Source organism: Electrona antarctica, assembly GCF_951216825.1.
Source record: "Electrona antarctica genome assembly, chromosome: 7".
Taxonomy (NCBI): Eukaryota; Metazoa; Chordata; class Actinopteri; order Myctophiformes; family Myctophidae; genus Electrona; species Electrona antarctica.
The window spans coordinates 15,452,417-15,476,143 of NC_136812.1; the positions used below are offsets into that span (position 1 = coordinate 15,452,417).

The window sequence follows — 23,727 nt, forward strand, 5'->3', positions numbered from 1 at the left end:
CCGTTCATTTGTTTGTTTTCCTTGGAGGAGCTGCGTTGGGTCCCCAAGTCGGCTCCGTGGCCGTACCTTGAGTTGGCTGTGTGGCCGTGACCATCTCTTGTGTTGTCCTTTAATGCTGCTTACTTACCAAAGTGACTGGTAGCATATATTACCTTACCATCCACAGTAAAAATATATGTACCTGCATTTTACTTAATTTCCCACCCATGTCCAAAGACTTGATGCAATTATGGTAAACCACGTTAGATAACTTCTGTTATTTTTCTTCACCTTCTCCGTCTGGTTTGGTTGTTCTCCTCTTAGGCCCTCCACCAGCTGTACTATGACCCCAATATAGAGAACAAGAACTTGGCCCAGAAATGGCTGATGCAGGCCCAGGTCTCGCCTCAGGCTTGGCAGTTCTGTTGGGCACTGCTCAGCCCAGATAAGGTACAGTATGACATGTACACACAAACACACATTCTTGAATGCAAAAAGCATTTTGTTCCCCCCTTGTCTGTGTCTAATATCTCCACTCCCATACATAGGTCCCAGAGATCCAGTACTTCGGCGCCAGTGCACTCCACACAAAGATCTCCCGCTACTGGTCGGACATCCCCACAGAGCAGTATGAGTCTCTGAAGACCCAGCTGTTTGCGCAGATCGCCTGCTTCTCCTCGGGCTCCAAGATGGTGCTGACTCGTCTGTGCGTGGCCCTGGCCTCGCTGGCGCTCAACACCATGCCCGAGTCCTGGCCTGGCGCCGTGACGGAGATGGTGCGAGTGTTCCAGGAGGAAGGGGGAGGGGCGGATGGCCGCGCACGCTGCCTGGCACTGCTGGAGCTGCTCACCGTTCTGCCGGAGGAGTTCCAGACCAGCCGCCTGCCACAATATCGCAAGGGACAGGTGAGAGGGGTTCCTTCCTGAAGGGGATACAAGGGACAGGTGAGAGGGGTTCCTTCCTGAATGGCATACGAGGGACAGGTGAGAGGGGTTTCTGGAGGGGGAACAAGGGACAGGTGAGAGGGGTTTCTGGAGTGGGTACGAGGGACAGGTGAGAGGGGTTCCTTAATGAAGGGGATACGTGGGACAGGTGAGAGGGGTTCCTTCCTGAAGGGGATACGAGGGACAGGTGAGAGGGGTTTCTGGAGTGGGTACGAGGGACAGGTGAGAGGGGTTCCTTAATGAAGGGGATACGTGGGACAGGTGAGAGGGGTTCCTTAATGAAGGGGATACGTGGGACAGGTGAGAGGGGTTCCTTCCTGAAGGGGATACGAGGGACAGGTGAGACGGGTTTCTGGAGGGGGTACGAGGGACAGGTGAGAGAGGTTTCTGGAGGGGGTACGAGGGACAGGTGAGAGGGGTTTCTGGAGGGGGTATGAGGGACAGGTGAGAGAGGTTTCTGGAGGGGGTACAAGGGACAGGTGAGAGGGTTTCTGGAGGGGGTACGAGGGACAGGTGAGAGAGGTTTCTGGAGGGGATACAAGGGACAGGTGAGAGGGGTTTCTGGAGGGGGTACGAGGGACAGGTGAGAGGGGTTTCTGGAGGGGATACAAGGGACAGGTGAGAGGGGTTTCTGGAGGGGGTACGAGGGACAGGTGAGAGAGGTTTCTGGAGGGGATACAAGGGACAGGTGAGAGGGGTTTCTGGAGGGGGTACGAGGGACAGGTGAGAGAGGTTTCTGGAGGGGGTACAAGGGACAGGTGAGAGGGGTTCCTTCCTGAAGGGGATACGAGGGACAGGTGAGAGGGTTTCTGGAGGGGGTACGAGGGACAGGTGAGAGAGGTTTCGGCCCTCGTCGGGTGCTATTACAGTGATGGTCTGCAGTTTTACGCTGGGGTTGTGAGTTTTTACTCTGTTAATAAAATACAGGCTAATAGGCAATTCTAAATTAGAACTATATGTACCCAAGTGTATTGTCTGCTAGTCTATGGATTCATAATATACCATCATCAGTAATACCCTGATGATGGTATATTAAATATATGAAATATATTCAAACTATACTAATTATGGTAAACTAATACTATTATACTAAAAAGGATAAAGATGAAGGGAAGAGTACAATAATGTTTCAAGTTTATTTTGATCAAACATAGACATAGACAAGACTCATAACACATACAAATAAATTACATTAATCAGTGCTGCAGATCAAACTGTAGTGACAAATTAAGAACTTCTTACTGTACTGCAAGGCAGCCGGGGCGTTACCAAGGGCGGGTCTCGGTCTAGAGACGAACATAGTATTGAATCATGCATACTAGGGATGAATGAACCCTAACTGTTTTAACTGAAATAGCACAATATATATATTCTTTGGTTGTCACATGTTGGCTGTATTTGAAACAACGTTCATGCGTTTCCCTTGTCTTTCCACCCACCACAGCCATCCACCATAGATAATCTAACCCTGGTTTTGATGTCCCTCCCTTCCTGTGTTTAGGTGCGTGGAGCTCTGGGTCGTGAGTGGGGGTCAGTGTGTCCCTTGCTGCAACAGCTGCTGCGCAGGGCGGATAGCCCCGGGGCGGTGAAGGCCCGTGTGCTGCGCTGCCTGTCCTCCTGGGTGCTTCTGGATGTGCCCCTCAGTGAGAGCGAGGGCCTGGTGCACGACTGCTTCAGTGCTCTGCCCGATCCCGAGCTATTCGACACCGCGGTGGAGGCCATAGTCAACGCCATCTCACAGCCTGACTCACAAAGGTGTGTGTGTGCTGGCCTTTGGCCGATGCCGTTTGCAGTGATGTTTGTTTTTGTGAAAGTGTGTTTGTGTAAAATCTTCTGTGTTTTTGAGTGGGTATTGTTCGGTATGAATGTGTGTTTTTTGGAGCGTGAAAGTGTCTGAGTTCTTTGCGTTTGTTTGTGTGCCCACACAAAAGGGGGATAATAAGACGTCATGAAAGCTAGTACGAAGCCATCCGTGAGGATGTTAAGGATGAGAAGAATAAGAGAGAGAGAGAGAGGAACTGCAAGGCACAGAGAGACAACAGACAGAGCGGGCATTGGAAGGGCATCGGAGGAAGAGAGGACTGAACAAGTGTGAGAGAGAGAGGGGGGAGGGAGGGATTGATACGGGGCGAGTTGACAGCCAGGGGGAGAGAGCAGCATTTCTCGGCTGACTGGCGTTTCCATGGCTACGTCGGAGGGTGAGGGGGTGGGGCTCCAAGTTGACTCAACCCCCCTTGGAGGATGGGGGGGTGTTTAATGGTAATAAAAGAAGACAGGACAGGGCCACAGTGATGGAGAGGTGGAAAGGTGTGAGAGGAAGTGAGAGGAAGCTTACACACACACACAATCTTGCCACACTAATTAAAGACGCGTGCCCCCGTTTATACGTGCCTGTCTTCTCCTACCAAACCTCACCGGCACGGCACGGCATGGCACGGTACGGTACGGTACAATATAGTACAGTGCAGTGCGGTACGGAACGAAACGGTACGGTACAGCCTGGTACAGTACAGCCTGCTACAGTACAGCCTGCTACAGTACAGCCTGCTACAGTACACTGGCCACCTGGATGGCGTGGCGTGGCGCTAGACTAGTGAGTCCGGCCGCAGCCCGGCCAAATTCTAGTAGGAGTTAATGAGGCAGCAGGCTTTACAGGTAGATGGTCATCCACAGCTTTACAGGTAGATGGTCATCCACAGCTGTACAGGTAGATGGTCATCCACAGCTTTACAGGTAGATGGTCATCCACAGCTTTACAGGTAGATGGTCATCCACAGCTTTACAGGTAGATGGTCATCCACAGCTTTACAGGTAGATGGTCATCCATAGCTTTTTAGGTAGATGGTCATCCACAGCTTTACAGGTAGATGGTCATCCACAGCTTTACAGGTAGATGGTCATCCACTGCTCCTGTAACTGTTAGCTGCATTCCTGGAGGAGAATGTCTACTACTAACGAGGGAGGACATTTATCGGGAAACGCCTTCTCAATTCAACTGCAATTTTTCCCTGATTTATCGTGTGACTCTGGCTTTGTTTTTTACACATCCCCCATCACCACCTGTGTGTGTGTGTGTGTGCGTGTGCGTGTGCGCGTGCGCGTGCGCGTGCGTGTGTGTGTGTGTGTGTGTGTGTGTGTGTGTGCGCGTGCGTGCGTGCGCTTCCCATAAGCCATGACCCTTTCTTTAGTACAGAAACTGAGACATACAGTGTGTGTGTGGGTTTTTGACACAGTAGCCATGTTTGATTTATGAGCATATTATTAATGTGGCTGTAAGCTTTTGCTGTGCCTTTGAACAAGCTGGGGAAAGGACAGAGTCTGAGTGAAGATACAGCAGGGGAGAGGATGTGTTTACCCTCAGAAATTGTTCGTTGGTCCTATTAAGAAAAACCTATACATTTTCTGTAATTTCATAAAAATATTTGAACCTTTGTTTCATCTCTCTCTCTCTCTCTCTCTCTCTCTCTCTCTCTCTCCTGCTTCCCTATTAAAGCCCTCCTCCCCGTCTCTCTCCCCCCTCTGTTTAAACACATTACAGTCAAGTCATTTGGGAGGATGCTATTGGTCCAGCTGCATCCTGTTGCCAGGCAACGGATTTCCCCTGTCTGGGAGCATTGCAGTAATTGCAGAGGGGATCGGAGGAAGGGAGAGGCAGACAAGGGGTGAGAGGGTGTGAAAAGAGTGAAAAGGTGAAGCAGTGATTAGGATATAGGGAGAACATGAACAAGAAGGGAAAAATGAGTGTGGTGAGGATGGGGGAAGCAAAACATAGTGTAATCGCAATGATAATGTGGTTAGCAGAAGGAGAGGGGAGAAAGGAGGCTGCAGCAGACTGTCTCCATGGAATGTGTAGAATGCCAGCTCGTGTGAGAGGAAAATTAATGCATTACAAACCCAGCATGCCCTTTTAGTTTCACCAGAAACACACACACAGCCACACAAAATCAAATGCATGACCTGCATCTCCAAAGCGGCACATAAAAAATGTAAAGGCTCTTGAGTGCGGCCTGCCGTATGAGCGCACAAAAACGCAGTTGTCACTACATGCAATCATCCCCTCATCACACACACACACACACACACACACACACACACACACACACACACACACCAGGTATGTTTGACGATGGAGGATGCAGAGTAAAGGTGCCTGAATCAGCACTGGCTGCTGAGTAGGGACTTGGCTTTATCACCCAAGACCTCAGACGTGGCTGCTTGGCTCATAAGAAGGCCCATGGGAAATTAGAATAACAAAACTGCTGTCTGGGGCCACGGCGAGAGATGATTTTCACCTGCAAAACATAAGGCACAATTAAATGGCTGAGGTTTTCTATATTTTTCTTGTTGCCGAAGTCGGCGGCGTTAGGTGTTTGTCCTGGTGTGTAGTCTGTGTACACTGTTGTGACGGGTCGAACATTGTAGTGAAGTGTCGACTGTCGAAAGCCGACCAGTAAAGTGTCGTTTCTGATCGTCGAAAGGGGGGAGAGGGGGGGTAAACCTCTCTTGTTGACTGTTTGCAAGGAGCGGTATGCTATATTCTTTTCCGTGGTAGCGATACATTTGTACAGCGCAAAGACTATGGGCTATATAATATTGCTACAGTGCACTGCATATTTGCTCTCATTCAAACACCAGATAGAATGTATGGTGCCTGACGTGTAATGTGCACAGCCGTCAGATTTTCTCTGAAAAGCAAATATAAATTAACACTAAGCCTAAAGGTCCTTTCAAACAGGCAGTGATTTAATGTGCACCCCATTCAACTGTTATCACCCGATAATCAAGAAAATGTTCGTAATCAGCACCTTAGAAATACCCCCAGTATGTGGTAAATGGTGCATTTATATAGCGCCTTTATCCAAGGCGCTTTACATAGATTGTGTATTACATTCACCCATTCACACACACATTCATACACAGATGGCAGCGGAAACCATGCAAGGCACCAACCAGCACATCAGGAGCAATTAGGGGTTCAGTGTCTTGCCCAAGGACACTTCAACATTAACTCTGGTTCGAACTGGCAACCTTGCGGTTACCATCCAGCCACTCTACCCCTGAGCCACTGCCCCCAGTATGTTGATAATCAACATACTGGGAAATCCGGAAGAGAAACTATGGGAGCGTTTGCTTTTTGTGTCACTGATGTCAATGACGGAGGCGCGCCGTGTCTGGTGGCCTTGAGCCACGTGAGGCACCACCCTGCTGTAAAATATCATAATAGATGCCATGGTTGTGTTGAGACTCTGGACTTGATAGATTATGGACAGTGACGATTTAGGCCATGTTATCTGCTGGTGTTGGTCCACTGACAGTGAAAACGTAACACTGGTTTCAACACAGCCATCTTTTTAGAGTACATTGTGCTTCAGTATGTTGACAAGCTTCATGGAGATGCTAATTTCCCTACCTCGATTTGGCACCTGCCCGCGAAGACCTGGTTAACACACTGCTCCGGGCAGCGCACCCCCGCGCACCTCCGCGCACCTCCGCCTCCCAGTTCTTCTGTGTGTGTGTATAGTGTCAACACACGCAGAGATGACACGCACACACTCGCACGCACGCGACAGAGCATCGCTTTGCCTAAAACACTGAATTATGAAAATGACCGCAATTGGAAAAAGCCTGCCGCTGGCAATAGGCTATGTACATATAACTACAGGCATTAATAACTACAGACATTAATAATGTGTGCAATTATATAGCCTACATTTAACAAACAAGCTTGATTGACATTTGTAAATAGGTCAATACAAAAACTGCTATGAGGATAAAACCAGAAAAGCAAAACGAAAACATGACAACAGTATGGAAAAAGGGGGGCGGGTGCGCCCGGAGCAGCAGTGTGCTAATCAGGCCCACAGTGGCAAAACTACTAGTAACTGGTGTACTGACCATGGTATTACTGACTGCTTAACTGACCAGCCAACTGGCCAGACCTGAACCCCACAGAAAATCTAGGTTGTATTGTCAAGAGGAAGGTGTGAGATGCATTTACGGCTATTACAGTGACAAAGGCTGATCACCTCCATGCCACACCCCATTGATGAAATAATTTGTTCAAAAGTAGCCCAGACCAAGTATTGACTGCATAGTGGTAATAAAATAGAACAAAACTTGCGTAGGGCTTCATCGGGTTAGACATCATCTGATGTCTATGATGATGTATGATGATACACAGGTGTGATTTTTTTCTTTGCCTCCCTAACACTAGTTACCCGAGTTACCCATCGTTTTGCGCTAGGACAGAAAGCTCTCACTGTATACAACAGTACGGGAGGATGTACTGTTGTATCCTATACTGACTCACCTGCCAGCTTTCCTATCACCGGCTTTCCTATCACCGGCTTTCTTATTACCGGCTTTCCTATCACCGGCTTTCTTATTACCGGCTTTCTTTGTTTCTTCTCATAGTTTTTGTCGCTGTTGGTGTTGGTAGTCATGGCGGCCAGTTCCCACCTGATGTTATGTGGGAGTTCCGATCGCTCCAGTCGGTGCTGAATAACTGCTAGCTTGCACAACGTCTTCAAACTAGGACTTAAGTCCAAGATGTACACATCATCGGGTGGACCCGTATATTGGGGTATACCCGTACGGGGTATAACCTCCTTACCTCTACGGTCTTTAACGGGATTGTGATGTCCACCAAATACGACCAAGCGATCTCCCACCATGCCACAGCCCATCTGACCCATCCGAAACGGGCCTTTCCCTTTGGGCTTAACCTCCTTCCAGGAGAAGGTCTCCGGGTTGAATTTCCACAGGTCATTGTAAGTGCTCCCCAAAAGCCCTTGGTGGTTTCCATTGCCAAATATGCACAGCTCTCCGTTGTAGAGAAAGGCTCCATGACACCTGCAGTGCAGCTGTGCAGAAGGCGTGTTCAGCCAAGCGTTGGTCTCCGTGTCAAACACTCTCATTTCTTTATCGGAGCCCCCAAATACAAACATCTTTGTCCCGATGATGGTGGCAGAGTGACCTTCTTGATAATGCGCTTGCTTTCCTTTGATGTCAACTAAAGACCAGACCATCGTGGTGGTGTCCAACGTGCAGATCTCATTATAGGTAATATTGTATTTCATATCATTACTACGGAACTTTCCTCCATAGACATACATGACCTTCCCCAAGGCGCATGCCGAGTGGTTTTCCCTCGCTTTAGGGACGGCACCAGAAACCCTTCCGGGATTGAACCACCTGTGGGAGACCGCGTCAAATGCATAAAGCCTGTTCCCCCTGTCCCCTCCCCACACGTAGATTACGTGTTCTATCGGCACAGCTTTGTGGCCGCACCGATAGGTGGGCACCTCGGGGGGACATTGGTGTCTTTTCCAATTTGTCACCGGGGGCAACGTCGTCCACGTCAAAGACACCGTGTCGAAGATGTTCACGTCTAGCCGTCGGAGCTCGTCGTCGTAGCGGAAAAACCCAAAGACATACAGCTTGTCCTTCACCGCGGCGGTGGCGCATTGCCAAGACGGGTCTGGTGCTCCGTTCACACGTACGGTCCAGTGGAACATTTCTCGACGCCGTAGATGGAGAGATGGATTCGGTTCAGTGGTCACAAAGGTCACAGGTTTGGTAGATGATCCAAAGTTGAGGGGTTGTGTTTTCCTGCCAGTGAAGCTGATTACTGCCGATCTCCCTTATATGGTTAATGTAATCTCTCGCTCTACACGGCAGACGGTCTCTTCTGTTCCGCAGCGTTCGCCGAACAGAAAAGGTCTCTGCGGATAACTGGACTTGTTGTTGTTAAAAGTTGCTAAATGAGTTATTATTTTTTGACGATTCATTTTAATTCATGAGTCGTTGTGGTGACGACATTGTGATGTCATTGTGTGATGTCAGAGTAACCAATGACGCTTCTCTAAAACAGTGGTTCCCAAAGTGGGGTCCGGGGACCCCCATGGGTCCTTGAGGGAGTTCTAGGGGGTCCCCAGCTAAATGATAGTTTGGAACCAAATGGACCCTTATGGGTCTGTAACTCTGATAGTGTACAAATTGAACCAAATGGACCCTAATGAACCAAACCAAATGGTTTGGTTCCATTTGTACACTCTCAGTTACATTAACATTGGTTTTACAATTGATTCAATTCAAAATTATAAATAGAATATATTGGACACCATCAAGATTGTTTAGGGTCGGCTTGACTGATGGTCCTGAATGCTGGAGGTGTCAGGATAGAGACGGTACACTTTTACACATGCTTTGGGGCTGTCCCAAAATTCAGGAATATTGGACTGCTATACATGAAAGACTGGAGAGAATAACGGGCATACACATTCCTTTTTCACCCAGTCTGTTCATTCTGGGGGATCCTGCCACATTGAGGCATGTTGCTCCTCCTTTAGCTGAATGGATACAAACGGCCATTATGTCAGGTAGGAGGCTGTTGGTCAAGGACTGGAAGGCTCCATCTGCACCTGCTCCATCCCTCTGGGATGCATCGATGGGACTATTGGCCGCTTACGAGCGACTGTCATACAGGCTGCTCAATAGGATGGACGACTATGACTTAAAATGGGGCTTTTACCATATGCACGTATCAGGACTCTGATTAGTTTCTGGCTCTGAGTGAGCTCTGAACGGGCTGCAACTTTAGAAAATACACTGAAGAAATATGTCTGGAATTGGGGCTGGGGTGGACTGCGGGATATTTCTGTGCATCTCTGTTATATTGTTTTGTTTTGTTATGTGTTTGTTTTGTTATGCATTTATTTTGTTGTGTTTTGTCTATGTCTGTCAGTTTCATATACAAAAGAAATGTAATAAAGTACAAATCATAAAAAAAAAAACATTGGTTTTACAATATAAATTGGGGGTCCCAGAGATAGAAATGCCATTAAATGGGGGTCTGTAGACTAATGCATGTCAAACTGGGGGGTCCTTCTTCTTCTTATGGGGGTCCCTGGCATATCTTTTCAAATGGGGGTCCTTGACATCAAAGTTTGGGAACCACTGCCCTAAAGCCTAAATGACTGCTTTGTCGAGCGAATATGCGAAGACAATTGCCGCTGTGTTCAGGGGAAGGAAGCCGGGCGGCGAGTGTGAGGTATCCCGGTGGGGGCTCCTCACTGGCAGGTGAGTCAGTATAGGATACAACAGTACGTCCTCCCGGTGGGGGCTCCTCACTGGCAGGTGAATCAGTACAGCATACAACAGTATGTCCTCCCGGTGGGGGCTCCTCACTGGCAGGTGAGTCAGTATAGGATACAACAGTACGTCCTCCTGGTGGGGGCTCCTCACTGGCAGGTGAGTCAGTATAGGATACAACAGTACGTCCTCCCGGTGGGGGCTCCTCCAGACATGCAAACGTGTAGCTTTTCGGCGAAAATCGCCGTTTTTATTCCAAATAAGGCACCCATGTGATTCATGCAAATCCGTTAAAAAAATGTTTGGGGGGGGTGAGGGGGTCTGTGGGTGGGGGTGGAGCCCGAGCCCGCTGCCCGGAGCATTCTCTGACGGACTCACGAGAAACGAACTGTAATGATTCTGGAAGATATTCTGCTTGTATCTGCGGCATCATGATCATGATGTGCGCCACCGCTAGCCGCTCCGCGGAAGAAAACCTGTTTGTGTGGACGCGGGACTCGGCGGGACGGGCGGGACTCGCCAGTCAATCCCATAGTTTAGCTGCAAGTGCAGCTGCTACTAGTTAGCATTAGCAACGTTAGCACCTTGCGTTATACTGTCTGTGGTGTGGACACGCCGGCGTCAGTTTATCTCGCTGTGTGTGTGTGTGTGTGTGCTCGCGTGTGCGCATACATGCATGCGAGTAAATAAATAAAGCACGCGCACGTGTGTGTGCGTGCGTGCGTGCGTGTGAGTAAATAAATAAAACGCTTGATACATACAACTTGTAGTCCTACACCCCCCCCCCCCCCCAGGGCTTACATAATACTAAAGATATATTAAAAAAGAAAACATGCAGCTCAACTGTTGAATAAGGAGAGGATGTTACTCTTATCTACATGTCTTAAATTGACTAAGGCTAAAATAATGAAGTAAACTGACCCTGTTCCAAAACTATTTTTATTATAATTTATTATTTTGCCAGTGAATATAATTTCTATTTGACATGATGTGAAGAGTGTAACTATAAGGGATTTTGAGATGGGAGTGTTGGACCTGTTTTTAAAAATCACACCTGTGTGAAGTGAGCGGCACTCTTACAGTATCATCATACATCATCCATTCATTGTCATTTTTGTGACAATGAATGTGTAGGACAAAAATAGCCGATATATGACAATTATTCTCCATTCATTGTCAATGGCATTTAGGACAAATCTACACTATAGCTGAATATAGGAGGGGCTAGCACTCCTCAAACTGTTGGAGTAAATGAATTGTTCTTCTATGACTATCAGGAAATTAATGTTAACATCTTGCTCAATACTGACTATAGATTTGTACTGATTTAGTAAATAATCATCTGTCATTTTTGAGTGGTGCAACCACTCAACCACACTATAGACAGCTACAGTATGTGTGTGTGGCTGTGTCCCTGGGTCTGTCCCTGGCTGTGTCCCTGTGTCACTGGGTCTGTCCCTGTGTCCCTGGCTGTGTCATTGGGTCTGTCCCTGGCTGTGTCCCTGGCTGTGTCCCTGTGTCATTGGGTCTGTCCCTGGCTGTGTCCCTGGGTCTGTCCCTGGCTGTGTCCCTGGCTGTGTCCCTGGGTCTGTCCCTGGCTGTGTCCCTGTGTCACTGGGTCTGTCCCTGGCTGTGTCCCTGTGTCCCTAGCTGTGTCCCTGGCTGTGTCCCTGGGTCCCTGGCTGTGTCCCTGGCTGGGTCCCTGGGTCCCTGGCTGTGTCCCTGTGTCCCTGGCTGTGTCCCTGGCTGTGTCCCTGGGTGTGTCCCTGGCTGTGTCCCTGGCTGTGCCCCTGGGTCCCTGGCTGTGTCCCTAGCTGTGTCCCTGGCTGTGTCCCTGGGTCCCTGGCTGTTTTCCTGTGTCCCTGGGTCCCTGGCTGTGTCCCTGGGTCCCTGGCTGTGTCCCTGTGTCCCTAGCTGTGTCCCTGGCTGTGTCCCTGTGTCCCTGGCTGTGTCCGAGCACGAACATAGCGTTATAGCGTTTGTTCACCACCAAGTGTCACTGTTGCACAGCCTAACACACAGACACACACAGGCCGGGGAGGAGGGCTAGTACAGTACAGGAAGTAATTAATTTGAACATCTTTCTACATACTGAGAGTAATAGATTTGTACTGATGACTCTTAAGTGTAGTATACTAGAATTTCGCGGGCCTTTGGCCCGCTCATCCCAGAGTTGCGTTGCCCCGCGTTGCGATACAGAAGTCCACAGATACAGAAGTCCACAGTGACACGCGTTTTATGCAGCTGTTTTGTGTTGCAGCGCGTGCACGCGCGCGCGTGTAGTGTTGTTGTTCGTATCCATAACAATAAATGGATCAAATATGCTCTATATTAGTTATGTATAGATTTAAAGCAGTGGCTGTCAAAGGTGTGTTCCAGGGACCCTCATGGTTCCTTGAGGGGGTTCCAAATGGACCCATTATAGGTCTGTAACTCTGAGAGTGTAGAAATGGAACCAAGTGGACCCTACAGGTCTGTAACTCTGAGAGTGTACAAATGGAACCAATTGGACTGTTTTATAACGTTTAACTGTGATACTGTACAAATGGAATCAAATGGGACTGTTATGGGTCCATTTGGTTTTACTCTCAGAGTTATGGGGGTCCTTGAAATTTAAAAGGTTGAGAACCTGTATGCAATGGCTTATGTCTTGTAAAAAGAGAGAGCAGCCTATTCTCCAAACCATCATATCTTATGCTTTGCTAGGTTGTACAAATTAATATAGGGTCAATATAATGTGCAGGACTCACGTGTGTGCTCTCTGTCTCTCTCGCTCTCTTCTCTCTCCTCCGTCTCGGTGGTGTGTGGGGGGGGGGGGGGGGGGGGGGATTAGTTGCGCTGCCTGCGACAGTGCTATACTTCTCCAGCAGCGGTGCAGAACCGAGAGAGTGACACATTCGTGTGGATGTAAACTGCGCAAGTTGTAGCGTGAAAGTTCGGATTGTGTAGTCGCACCGGTGGTACAAAGTGAATGTTACAACTCGCACGGTGATGTTGTAAGGCGCAAATGCGAGTACCTAGTCGCACTGTCGAGCCCTGTGTAGTGTAGTGGCATTTGCGCTGCATCGCGAGGCGAGCCAAATTCCCCCCCGCGCACGCACGCACGCACACAGACACACACACACACACTGTACGTAGCTGTGTGTTGTTGCAGCGCGCGCGTGTGCGTGTAGTGTTGTTGTTGTTGTTGTACCACGCCAGGTTTGCACAGTGCGCTCAGTGCGATATTTCCGAACGTGGGCGTTGTGTGTGTGTGTGGGTGGGTGTGTGTGTGTGTGGCTGGCTGTGTTTTGTTGCGTGGGGATCGCCATGTGAGGGGGCTAGCCAATAAGGGCCCTGTGTTGCATGTGGAGAATGGTGTAGGTTAGTGTGTGTGGTGTAGCCGAACGGGGTGTTGAGAACATGAGGGGGATGTAGCACAGCAATCGGTGACCCCTACATTAAGCTGTGTTGCTCCCAAGATGCAGTGCAAATGCGTGTTGTAGCAACCGTAGCCAATGGGAAAACAGGATGCAGTGTTGCCAGGTCCGCGAATTGTAAGCGAGTTGTAAGTAGCGTGTTGAATGGCATTTTTTCTGGGCTAGTTTTCATAGACCTGGCAACAAATTAGGCGGGGGTGTCGGTGCTTGTGGCGTGTTTGTGTTTGTTATTGATATTGATGTTTGTGAGTGTGGACGGGAGGCGGCTGTAGTGGCAGTGCAATGACAGTTTTTACGCGGGTGTTGTTGATTGTGGGCGTGCGGCGCGACATGAGGAGATAGCCGTGGATCGACGCGGAGGGTAAGGCTGTGTCGTGTTAGTGTGTTGTTGCAGTGTGTGTTGCAGCGTGTTGCAGCGTGTCAGTGACGTAGTAGCTGGTGCCTTTTGTTCCTGTGCGTGCTTTTGGGGACATGTTTTCAATTGTAATATAGGATACTGGACACTGTTTATACCAGTCAGTCTGTCATACCATCCCTCCCCACTGGGGACGCTGTTTATACCAGTCTCTCTGTCATACCATCCCTCCCCACTGGGGACGCTGTTTATACCAGTCTCTCTGTCATACCATCCCTCCCCACTGGGGACGCTGTTTATACCAGTCTCTCTGTCATACCATCCCTCCCCACTGGGGACGCTGTTTATACCAGTCAGTCTGTCATACCATCCCTCCCCACTGGGGACGCTGTTTATACCAGTCTCTCTGTCATACCATCCCTCCCCACTGGGGACGCTGTTTATACCAGTCTCTCTGTCATACCATCCCTCCCCACTGGGGACGCTGTTTATACCAGTCTCTCTGTCATACCATCCCTCCCCACTGGGGACGCTGTTTATACCAGTCTCTCTGTCATACCATCCCTCCCCACTGGGGGCGCTGTTTATACCAGTCAGTCTGTCATACCATCCCTCCCCACTGGGGACGCTGTTTATACCAGTCTCTCTGTCATACCATCCCTCCCCACTGGGGACGCTGTTTATACCAGTCTCTCTGTCATACCATCCCTCCCCACTGGGGACGCTGTTTATACCAGTCTCTCTGTCATACCATCCCTCCCCACTGGGGGCGCTGTTTATACCAGTCAGTCTGTCATACCATCCCTCCCCACTGGGGACGCTGTTTATACCAGTCTCTCTGTCATACCATCCCTCCCCACTGGGAGCACTGTTTATACCAGTCAGTCTGTCATACCATCCCTCCCCACTGGGGGTGCTGTTTCTACCAGTCTCTCTGTCATACCATCCCTCCCCACTGGGGGCGCTGTTTATACCAGTCAGTCTGTCATACCATCCCTCCCCACTGGGGGCGCTGTTTATACCATCCCTCTACACTGGGGGTGCTGTTTATACCATCCCTCCCCACTGGGGACGCTGTTTATACCAGTCTCTCTGTCATACCATCCCTCCCCACTGGGGACGCTGTTTATACCAGTCTCTCTGTCATACCATCCCTCCCCACTGGGGACGCTGTTTATACCAGTCTCTCTGTCATACCATCCCTCCCCACTGGGGGCGCTGTTTATACCAGTCAGTCTGTCATACCATCCCTCCCCACTGGGGACGCTGTTTATACCAGTCTCTCTGTCATACCATCCCTCCCCACTGGGAGCACTGTTTATACCAGTCAGTCTGTCATACCATCCCTCCCCACTGGGGGTGCTGTTTCTACCAGTCTCTCTGTCATACCATCCCTCCCCACTGGGGGCGCTGTTTATACCAGTCAGTCTGTCATACCATCCCTCCCCACTGGGGGCGCTGTTTATACCATCCCTCTACACTGGGGGTGCTGTTTATACCATCCCTCCCCACTGGGGACGCTGTTTATACCAGTCTATCTGTCATACCATCCCTCCCCACTGGGAGCACTGTTTATACCAGTCAGTCTGTCATACCATCCCTCCCCACTGGGGGCGCTGTTTATACCAGTCTCTCTGTCATACCATCCCTCCCCACTGGGGGCGCTGTTTATACCAGTCAGTCTGTCATACCATCCCTCCCCACTGGGGGTGCTGTTTATACCATCCCTCTACACTGGGGGTGCTGTTTATACCATCCCTCCCCACTGGGGACGCTGTTTATACTACTCTCTCTGTAATAGCATCCCTCCCCACTGGGGGCACTGTTTATACCAGTCAGTCTGTCATACCATCCCTCCCCACTGGGGGCGCTGTTTATACCAGTCTGTCATACCATCCCTCTACACCGGGGGCGCTGTTTATACCAGTCCGTCTGTCATACCATCCCTCCCCACTGGGGGCGCTGTTTATACCAGTCTGTCTGTCATACCATCCCTCCCCACTGGGGGCACTGTTTATACCAGTCAGTCTGTCATACCATCCCTCCCCACTGGGCCCCCACATGTGGCCCCCACCTTCACCTAATGCGGCCCGCAGGTTAATATCAACTGGCGGCCTGAGGGTGGCCCCCACCTTCACCTAATGCTGCCCGCAGGTTAATATCAACTGGCGGCCTGGCGGGCCGCGACCCTATGGTCGCGGCCCACTGGGAAAATGCCCGGTATGACCTGTGGCCAGTCCAGCCCTGTTTGGTACCCATAAAACCCTCAAAATTTTTCGCGCCGCGGGCTTCGCGTGCGCCGCAGCACGTCCCCCGCACACTGTCACCTTTTCCAGCTTCGGTCTGTTTGCATGCCTGCTCCTCACTGGCAGGTGAGTCAGTATAGGATACAACAGTATGTCCTCCCGGTGGGGGCTCCTCACTGGAAGGTGAGTCAGTATAGGATACAACAGTACGTCCTCCCGGTGGGGGCTCCTCACTGGCAGGTGAGTCGGCAGGATACAACACAGATGTGGGGAGTGATTAATTGGCATACATGAATATACTTTTCAGATGGTCGACATTTCTCGTTTAAAAAAAAAATGTAGTGCTCTCGTAAAATATTCTAATATTTTGAGATTTCCATAAGCTTTATGCCATAATCATCAAGATTAAAACAATTTTTTTTTTAAATACTTCACTTTATGCACTTTTTGAATTATATTAGGGAAGAAAATGAGTTTTTACACAATATTTTTTTTTTTTGAGAAGCTGTATATTGATCATTTGTTGAAGGAAAATAACATGATGGCTGTGTGCACAATTATGCATGATGCATCGCACTGCTGAAAGCACGCACATCCGATCCGATTTCGCAATCGGCACAATCGGATTTCCTAAGACGTGTACAGACGTCTTGGGCACACCATGGGATAATTCTAAGGACGTCTGGAGACGTCTTGGGCACAACTTGGGTAAGAACGATCTGATGAATCAAAATAGTCTAAAGACAGTTTAGTTAAAGTAAAACCTTGTGCGTGTGTCCTGTAAGCCCCCTGCTGTGCAGTGGTCACCTTTATTTCTAGGATTTCTCAAATGATTTAGGTATGACTGCAAATATTCATGTGTGTACTTACTGTATTGTTGAAAAACTAACTTCAAATCATATATCTTTTGCACCTACTAGTAGCCGACTTTGTATTCAATGTTCAGCATGGTGGTACTAAGGCTGCATTTGTTACGGCCTGGAATTCTGACTACACGAAGTGTAGAATATATGTAACTAGAAAAAGTGCCCTCGGGGCACAGGTCTCCACCAGGGCAGGTCAGGTTGTGGCCTCCTGGTGGCGCTATAATAGGCCAATGTGAAAAGGGTGCCATTTCTTCATACGCCTTTGATGGCAATTGGATGATTTGAGGCATTTTGTTCCAAAAATGTGTTTTGCAAAAATCAACCTGTTGGTGGCGCTATAACAGGCCAATGTGAATAGGGTGGGATATATTCCTCAGCCTAGTAAGAAAATGTGTGAAAGATTTCACGTAAATTGCACGCTGCATTCATGATTTGTGGTCCTTTGTTCAAAACGGGGCAATCTTGCAAACTGTGAAAGCCAATTATAGCCAATTAGGATGGAATATGAAATATCGGACAGATCCGACTTGCGCACATGACCATAGAGATACTGTGTAACGATTTTTGGACAGAATCTGGAGGAGTAATATCAAAAAATGTGTTTTACAAAAGTCGGCCTCCTGGTGGCGCTATAAAAGGCAGATGCGGAAAATGCAGGTGAAAGGTTTGTCCTTGGCCTCTAGGGAGTGTGCATGCAACGTTTCACGCAGATCGGTGCAGTTTTAGGTAAAACATGTGAAAAGCTGCCTCATGGTGGCGCTATAACAGGCCGTTCTGGAAAATGTGGGGCAGAGGTTCATCGTTGGCATCCAGGGAGTGTGTGTGCAAAGTTTGGCATCGACCGGGTTAACGGTGCCGGAGATTAGCTGGTAACAGACGGACGGAAGGACACACACACACACACGGACGGAGTGCAAAACATACTCTCTCCCCATGCCTTCGGCCTGGTGGAGACAATGACCGCAAAAGCAAATTGCTTCTAGTCCCTGTACCGATATTCAGACACTCAGACATTATCCTTTTTATTATGAGGAACACAACCTTGAGGAGTCATCGATGAATATTCATCAGCCAGGTCTGCTATTGACATCCGCATGATGGATGGCCACCTGCATACCGCATGATCCCCTGGGACTGACACACCCACACTTACACAAGTAAATGGTAAATGGTAAATGGTGCATTTATATAGCGCCTTTATCCAAGGCGCTTTACATAGATTGTGCATTACATTCAACCATTCACACACACATTCATACACCGATTGCGGCGGAAGCCATGCAAGGTACCAACCAGCACATCGGGAGCAATTTGGGGTTCAGTGTCTTGCCCAAGGACACTTCGACATGTAGACAGGAGGAGCCGGGATTCGAACCGCCGACCCATGGATCATTGGACGACCTGCTCTACCTCTTGAGCCACAGTCGCAGAGCCACAGTATGCATGCATACACATACAATAGTGGTTTTATGCAGTGTAAACTTCTTTGTCCAATTCAAGAACAAATTTGTATGTCACACAAATACCCCTAGTGGCATTCAGACATAAATATATGAAAACACTGTAAACTTCTAAATGCCACCCTTTGGTTTAGCCTTTATTAGGAATGACAGGGAAACTTCTCCTGAGTTGAGGCTAGTGTCAGGCAAGTAGGTGACCTACCTGACGAAGGCCACAGAGGCCGAAACGTTGTGTTTTTACCCCGCCTTGGTAAATAACGTTTTTGGGGAGCTTTCAAAACGGCGTGCAGACTTATTCTTCCTTTTTCAGTCTGTTCTTTTTTGTTCGAGCACCCGTTGAATTTACCCGGGATGTACACCATCCCCCCCCCCCCCCCCCCCCCCCTCCATTCATCTTCAGTAACCCCTGCTGTACCCCCCCCACACACACACTCTCTCTGTCTCTCTCTCTCTCTCTCTCTCTGTGCGTGCGCTGTAGTATAAACAGATGAGACAGCAATAAGTGAAGGGCATACTGCAAGTGGCAGCCATGGTGTGTAGCTTTAAACAAACAACTTACAATTTAGGCAGCAGTCCTGCAGAGGTGCAGTGGCGAGGACTTGCAACGCACACTGTCCCGGGCAACGCACCCCCCGTGCCTCCGCCTCCCAGTTCTTCTGCGTGTGTGTGTGTGTCAACACACGCAGAGATGACAGATCAGAATCACACCACACACGCGATAGAGTTTTGGTATGGAATGAACATAATATAATAATTAGGCATGCATCGCTTTGCCTAAAACACTGAATTATATAAGAACCACAATTGGAAAAAAAGCCTACACCGGGCACCGGCTCCCATGCATTTGTTGAAGAGACATCTATACATTTTCAAATGATATTGTTATTATGCTTAAATTATCGCTTTGGCTAAAACGCTGAATCCCGTGGATAAAGTGTACATTTGTAAGGCTCTGCATATAACTATGGAAAAAGGGGCAGAAGAACTGGGAGGCGGAGGCGGAGGCGGAGGCGGAGGCGGTGTGTGTGTGTGTGTGTGTGTGTGTGTGTGTGTGTGTGTGTGTGTGTGTGTGTGTGTGTGTGTGTGTGTGTGTGTGTGTGTGTGTGTGTGTGTGTGTGTGTGCGTGTGCGTGTGCGCGTGCGCGGATTCAATTTGAAGTAAACTATTGACAAGGAAGGAGGCGAGAAATAAAGCCGGTAGCGTCATAAGAGAATATGTGCCGCTGTGCTTCACATCGCTCCTCTGCTTTCTTGTAAAATACTGTTCAGGTGGCACAGTCCATTTGAAATGAATGAATCTCTCTGAACAGCCAGTTCTGTTTGTATATTTACATATTGTGTGTGTGTGTGCCTCTTGTGTAGGTACGTGAACACCCTGCTAAAGCTGGTGCCCCAGGTCTTGGCCCTGCAGGAGCAGCTCAGAGAGGCAGTGCAGAGTGGAGACATGGAGACCTGCCATGGAATCTGTCGCATCACTGTCACACTGGGAGAGAACCACTCCAGGTGTGTAGGCCTGTCAGTTATTACGCAATCACAATTACTTCGCATAATCAGTATAATCGTTTCCATGTTGAAACGTGCATATATTTTAAAGTATGAAGTTATCTACCGGTACCTATAATTTTAGAGATGTCTGTATATGTCTGAGGTCACTGCTCCTCTCACTGGCTGGCACTAATGGCTTTGAATCTACGAGGCCTTTTGTTCAATTTAACACATTTTCGCCAACTCCGTTTAACTCTAGCACCGACGTTTTCGCTCTCACTGCACAGCTGTGCGCAATAAATCGTAAATGTAAGCCGTAACAGCCCTACAGGTCTGTTTAAATATACTTTACATTAGATCTGTGTATGGATTGATGTCTGTCTGCAATGCTCCATTTCAAAATCTGTCTGTATCTCACCCTGAGGGTCAATACGCCTGCCATAACCCCCTCCCCCTCGACCTCCTTGCGTCTCCCCCTCCCCTCTTGCTCTATATTAGTTCTAACTTGCTCTGTCTTTCTCTCTCTTTCTCTCATTCTAGGACTCTGTTGGAGCAGGTAGAACACTGGCAGGGTTTCCTGGCATTGGTCAACATGATCATGTTCTGTACAGGCATCCCTGGACACTACCCGGTCAACGAGACCACCAGCTCCCTCACACTCACCTTCTGGTACACACTACAAGTACGTACTCTACTCACCGACTGCACACAAACAGCTACAGTAGTAGTGCTACAGCTGGTTTGATTGTTTTAGACTGTTAGCATGTGAAGATTGTCACTCATACCATTTTAATGATAAGATATTTATTGACAGTACAGAGTAGACCATTTACAATTTCTCAACATATGCGTTTAACAGACACTCTTATCCAATTGTAGGAAGGTGGGCAAGTACAAAACATTAATTTAAATACGTTTAATTAACTAACTAGGATCCCAGATAAACATAAAAACTATCATCTGTCGAAATAGACACTAAAAAGGGGGAATCATTAACAAATCCTAAGGTGATAAACACCCACTAGTATAACTGATGTAACAAGCGATGATTATGCCACATTTTTTATTCTCTTGATATACCTAAATTGGATGAAACCTTAGAACATCCCTTGACTCTCCGTATTCCCATAGCGAGCTCTCTGAGACAATTAAAACCTTCCCTTCGGGCAAAGCAGCTGGCCCGGATGGATTTGGAGGTAAATTCTACAAGGTATTTCATATAATTCTAGTTCCGCTTAGAATCCGCTTGGAATAATAAACCACTCAATTCAAAATAATTAGCTCCCCAAATGCCTCTATGAGGCACACATACATGTTCTCTAATATTTCCTCATTATCTAATATAATGCAAGGAAGTTGGTTTGACTTAAAGGACCACTTCACCACTTTTCAACTTCTCTTCCTATAATTGGTCCTAACTAATGTTCATGATAAAACACCACCATTTCCTACTCAGTCTGTGTCTCATAGAAGGGCTGTGGGCAGTTCGGACACCCGTCCACCAGTGACATCATCATTAGGCAGATTTTTTTTAAAACAAGATTTGTTTTAAAATATAATTATATTTTTATTATCGTGAGAGCGATGGCTTCAACTTTTGCATTGCAACTTTTCAGGAAAAGAAAGCCTGCCATTTCTATTAGCTTGGATTCACCATCGATGATGTCACTGGTGGACGGGTTTCTGAACTGCCCACAGCCTTCCTATGAGACACAGAATGAGTAGGAAAAAATTGTGGTATTTTATCATGAACATTAGTTAGGACCAATTATAGGAAGAGAAGTTGAAAAGTGGTGAAGTGGTCCTTTAATGCATGTCATGAAACCACTTTGTTGTTCTGTCCTGAACACTCACGTCTTTCTTCTGTCCTTTTCTTCCCTGTTGTTGTTGTTGTTGTTGTTGTGTGTTCAGGATGAAATCATGTCGTTTGAGTCCGAGAGGCAGGCGGTGTACCTGCAGGTCTACAGGCCCGTCTACTTCCAGTTGGTAGATGTACTGCTGCATAAAGCCCAGTTCCCCTCCGACCAGGAATACGCGTCCTGGTCATCGGACGAGAAGGAGCAGTTCAGGATCTACAGGTGTGTGTGTGTCAGTGTTGATTTTGACAGCAACATTTGATTTTATTTTTGGTCATAGTCTCTTGAATAGTTTTCATTTAGTTTTAGTCACATTTTAGTCACCTGGAATGTCTTAGTGTTAGTCTAGTTTTAGTCGACGAAATATCATACAATTTTAGTCTACTAAATCGGCAGTTGATTTTGGCGGGCCTTGATGCTGTCGTAATGACTTATCTTACTCTTGCTGAAAATAGCGGATCTACAAGCTCACTGTAGATCTTTTATTTTCAGCATGCAATTATACTGGATATCTTGTCCACTACTAACATTTTATTCTTAGTTTTAGTCATCAGAGCTTAGTTTTCATTTAGTTTCCATTTAGTTTTCGTCAGTGAAAAAAAGGTAGTCGACGAACATTTTTTGTCATAGTATTACTCGACGAAATCAACACTGGTGTGTGTCTGTGTTCACAATGTACATATTCTGGGGATTCTATATGGATACGACGCTACGTACTTGTACAAAGGATGTCACTCACCACTGGCGTGATCGCTGATGTTACTGTACTGTATATAGCCATATCCATGGTATAACAACAAGCCCTCCGTCTTCATTCACTTTCTCACATCGCAACTTTTACGGACGTTTCTACTCTGCCAGAATGTTATGCTGCGTTCACACGGGCAGATGCAAAAGATGCAAAGCTACACTAGTACACAGAGTCACAGACAGTGTATTTGTAGTCGTTACGCAGCAGGAGGACGTTTAGCAGCAGGAGATTTGTTAGCAGCTCGCCTCAACCACTCTAACCACAACCACTACAAATGTCCAACACAGATATACAATGAATTACTCACCTAATGCTGCAGGTTCCAATGTAAGTAATACATGTGTTCAAGTGACAGATGCATGCTTTTCATATTGTAAATAATGGTCGCTAACTTGGTTTAGAGGCTAGCACAGCTAAATAATGGTAGCTTGTTTACAACTGAAACGGACTTCCTGTGCTCTGACTTCCTCTTCAAAATAAGAGCCACTTGTAATGATTAGTCAACACTAGTTTTATTTCTAAGTCTACTTACAGGATGTTAACATCTCTTTTGAGTACCTGGCTGTACACACCAGAATGTTGTGTGTGTCAGGATTCTCTAAATTCCTGTCAGCTGTCGGTGCGCGTCTCGCATGCCTTTGATCTACCACGCAGTGTGACTGTGTCTGTGTGTGACTGTGTGTGAGTGACTGTGTGTACTCTCATGCAAGTGTCTCAGGATGAGTGCTGACAGGGTGACTGGTCGGCAGAAGAGTGTTTTTCCTCTAATACACTGAATGAACTGGAAGCTGAGAGTGTTTTTCCTCTAATACACTGAATGAACTGGAAGCTGAGAGTGCACATACAGTACTGCTGTGCAGTTCTGTGTCCCTGTCATCCCAATGTTGTGCATGTCATTGTATGGAGAAGGAGGGAGACCCGCACACCGCCACTCGCTGGTTCAAGAGATTTATTTATTTAAGAGTCATAGCAACGTTTCGGCCTTCTTCAGGCATTCAGTGCATGTCATTGTGAAATTCATAATAAAAGATAGCAGATCTACGGTGCGAGCTCACAACGCATCACAGGGTTGTAGATTGACTATTTTTTGCGATTGTGGAATATGGTTTAGGGTTAAGCACTTAACCCATTTTGGGCGGGAACCCCTTTTGGTGTTAGCATCATGTTTTGCTTTAGCTATTGAAAAATAGCAGATCTACAAGCTCATAGCGCTGGTTCAAGAGATTTATTTATTTAAGAGTCATACCAACGTTTCGGCCTTCTTCAGGCATTCA

The 23,727-nt window shown here is 47.8% G+C and overlaps 1 protein-coding gene across 2 annotated transcripts in view; it reads left to right on the forward strand.

Moving 5' to 3' along the window:
* Window positions 1-23,727, forward strand: part of LOC306926493 (importin-13-like) — a 56,620-nt gene that overhangs the window by 12,911 nt on the left and 19,982 nt on the right. For both annotated transcript variants that reach the window (XR_013790395.1, XM_079505804.1), the window contains exons 3-8: window positions 304-429; window positions 528-884; window positions 2,425-2,678; window positions 19,724-19,864; window positions 20,387-20,528; window positions 21,758-21,924. Coding sequence is in view for 1 of the 2 variants with exons in the window: in XM_079505804.1 (XP_079361930.1) it covers window positions 304-429; window positions 528-884; window positions 2,425-2,678; window positions 19,724-19,864; window positions 20,387-20,528; window positions 21,758-21,924 (1,187 nt within the window). In the remaining variant the exon portion in view is untranslated. The remainder of the gene's footprint in view (window positions 1-303; window positions 430-527; window positions 885-2,424; window positions 2,679-19,723; window positions 19,865-20,386; window positions 20,529-21,757; window positions 21,925-23,727) is intronic.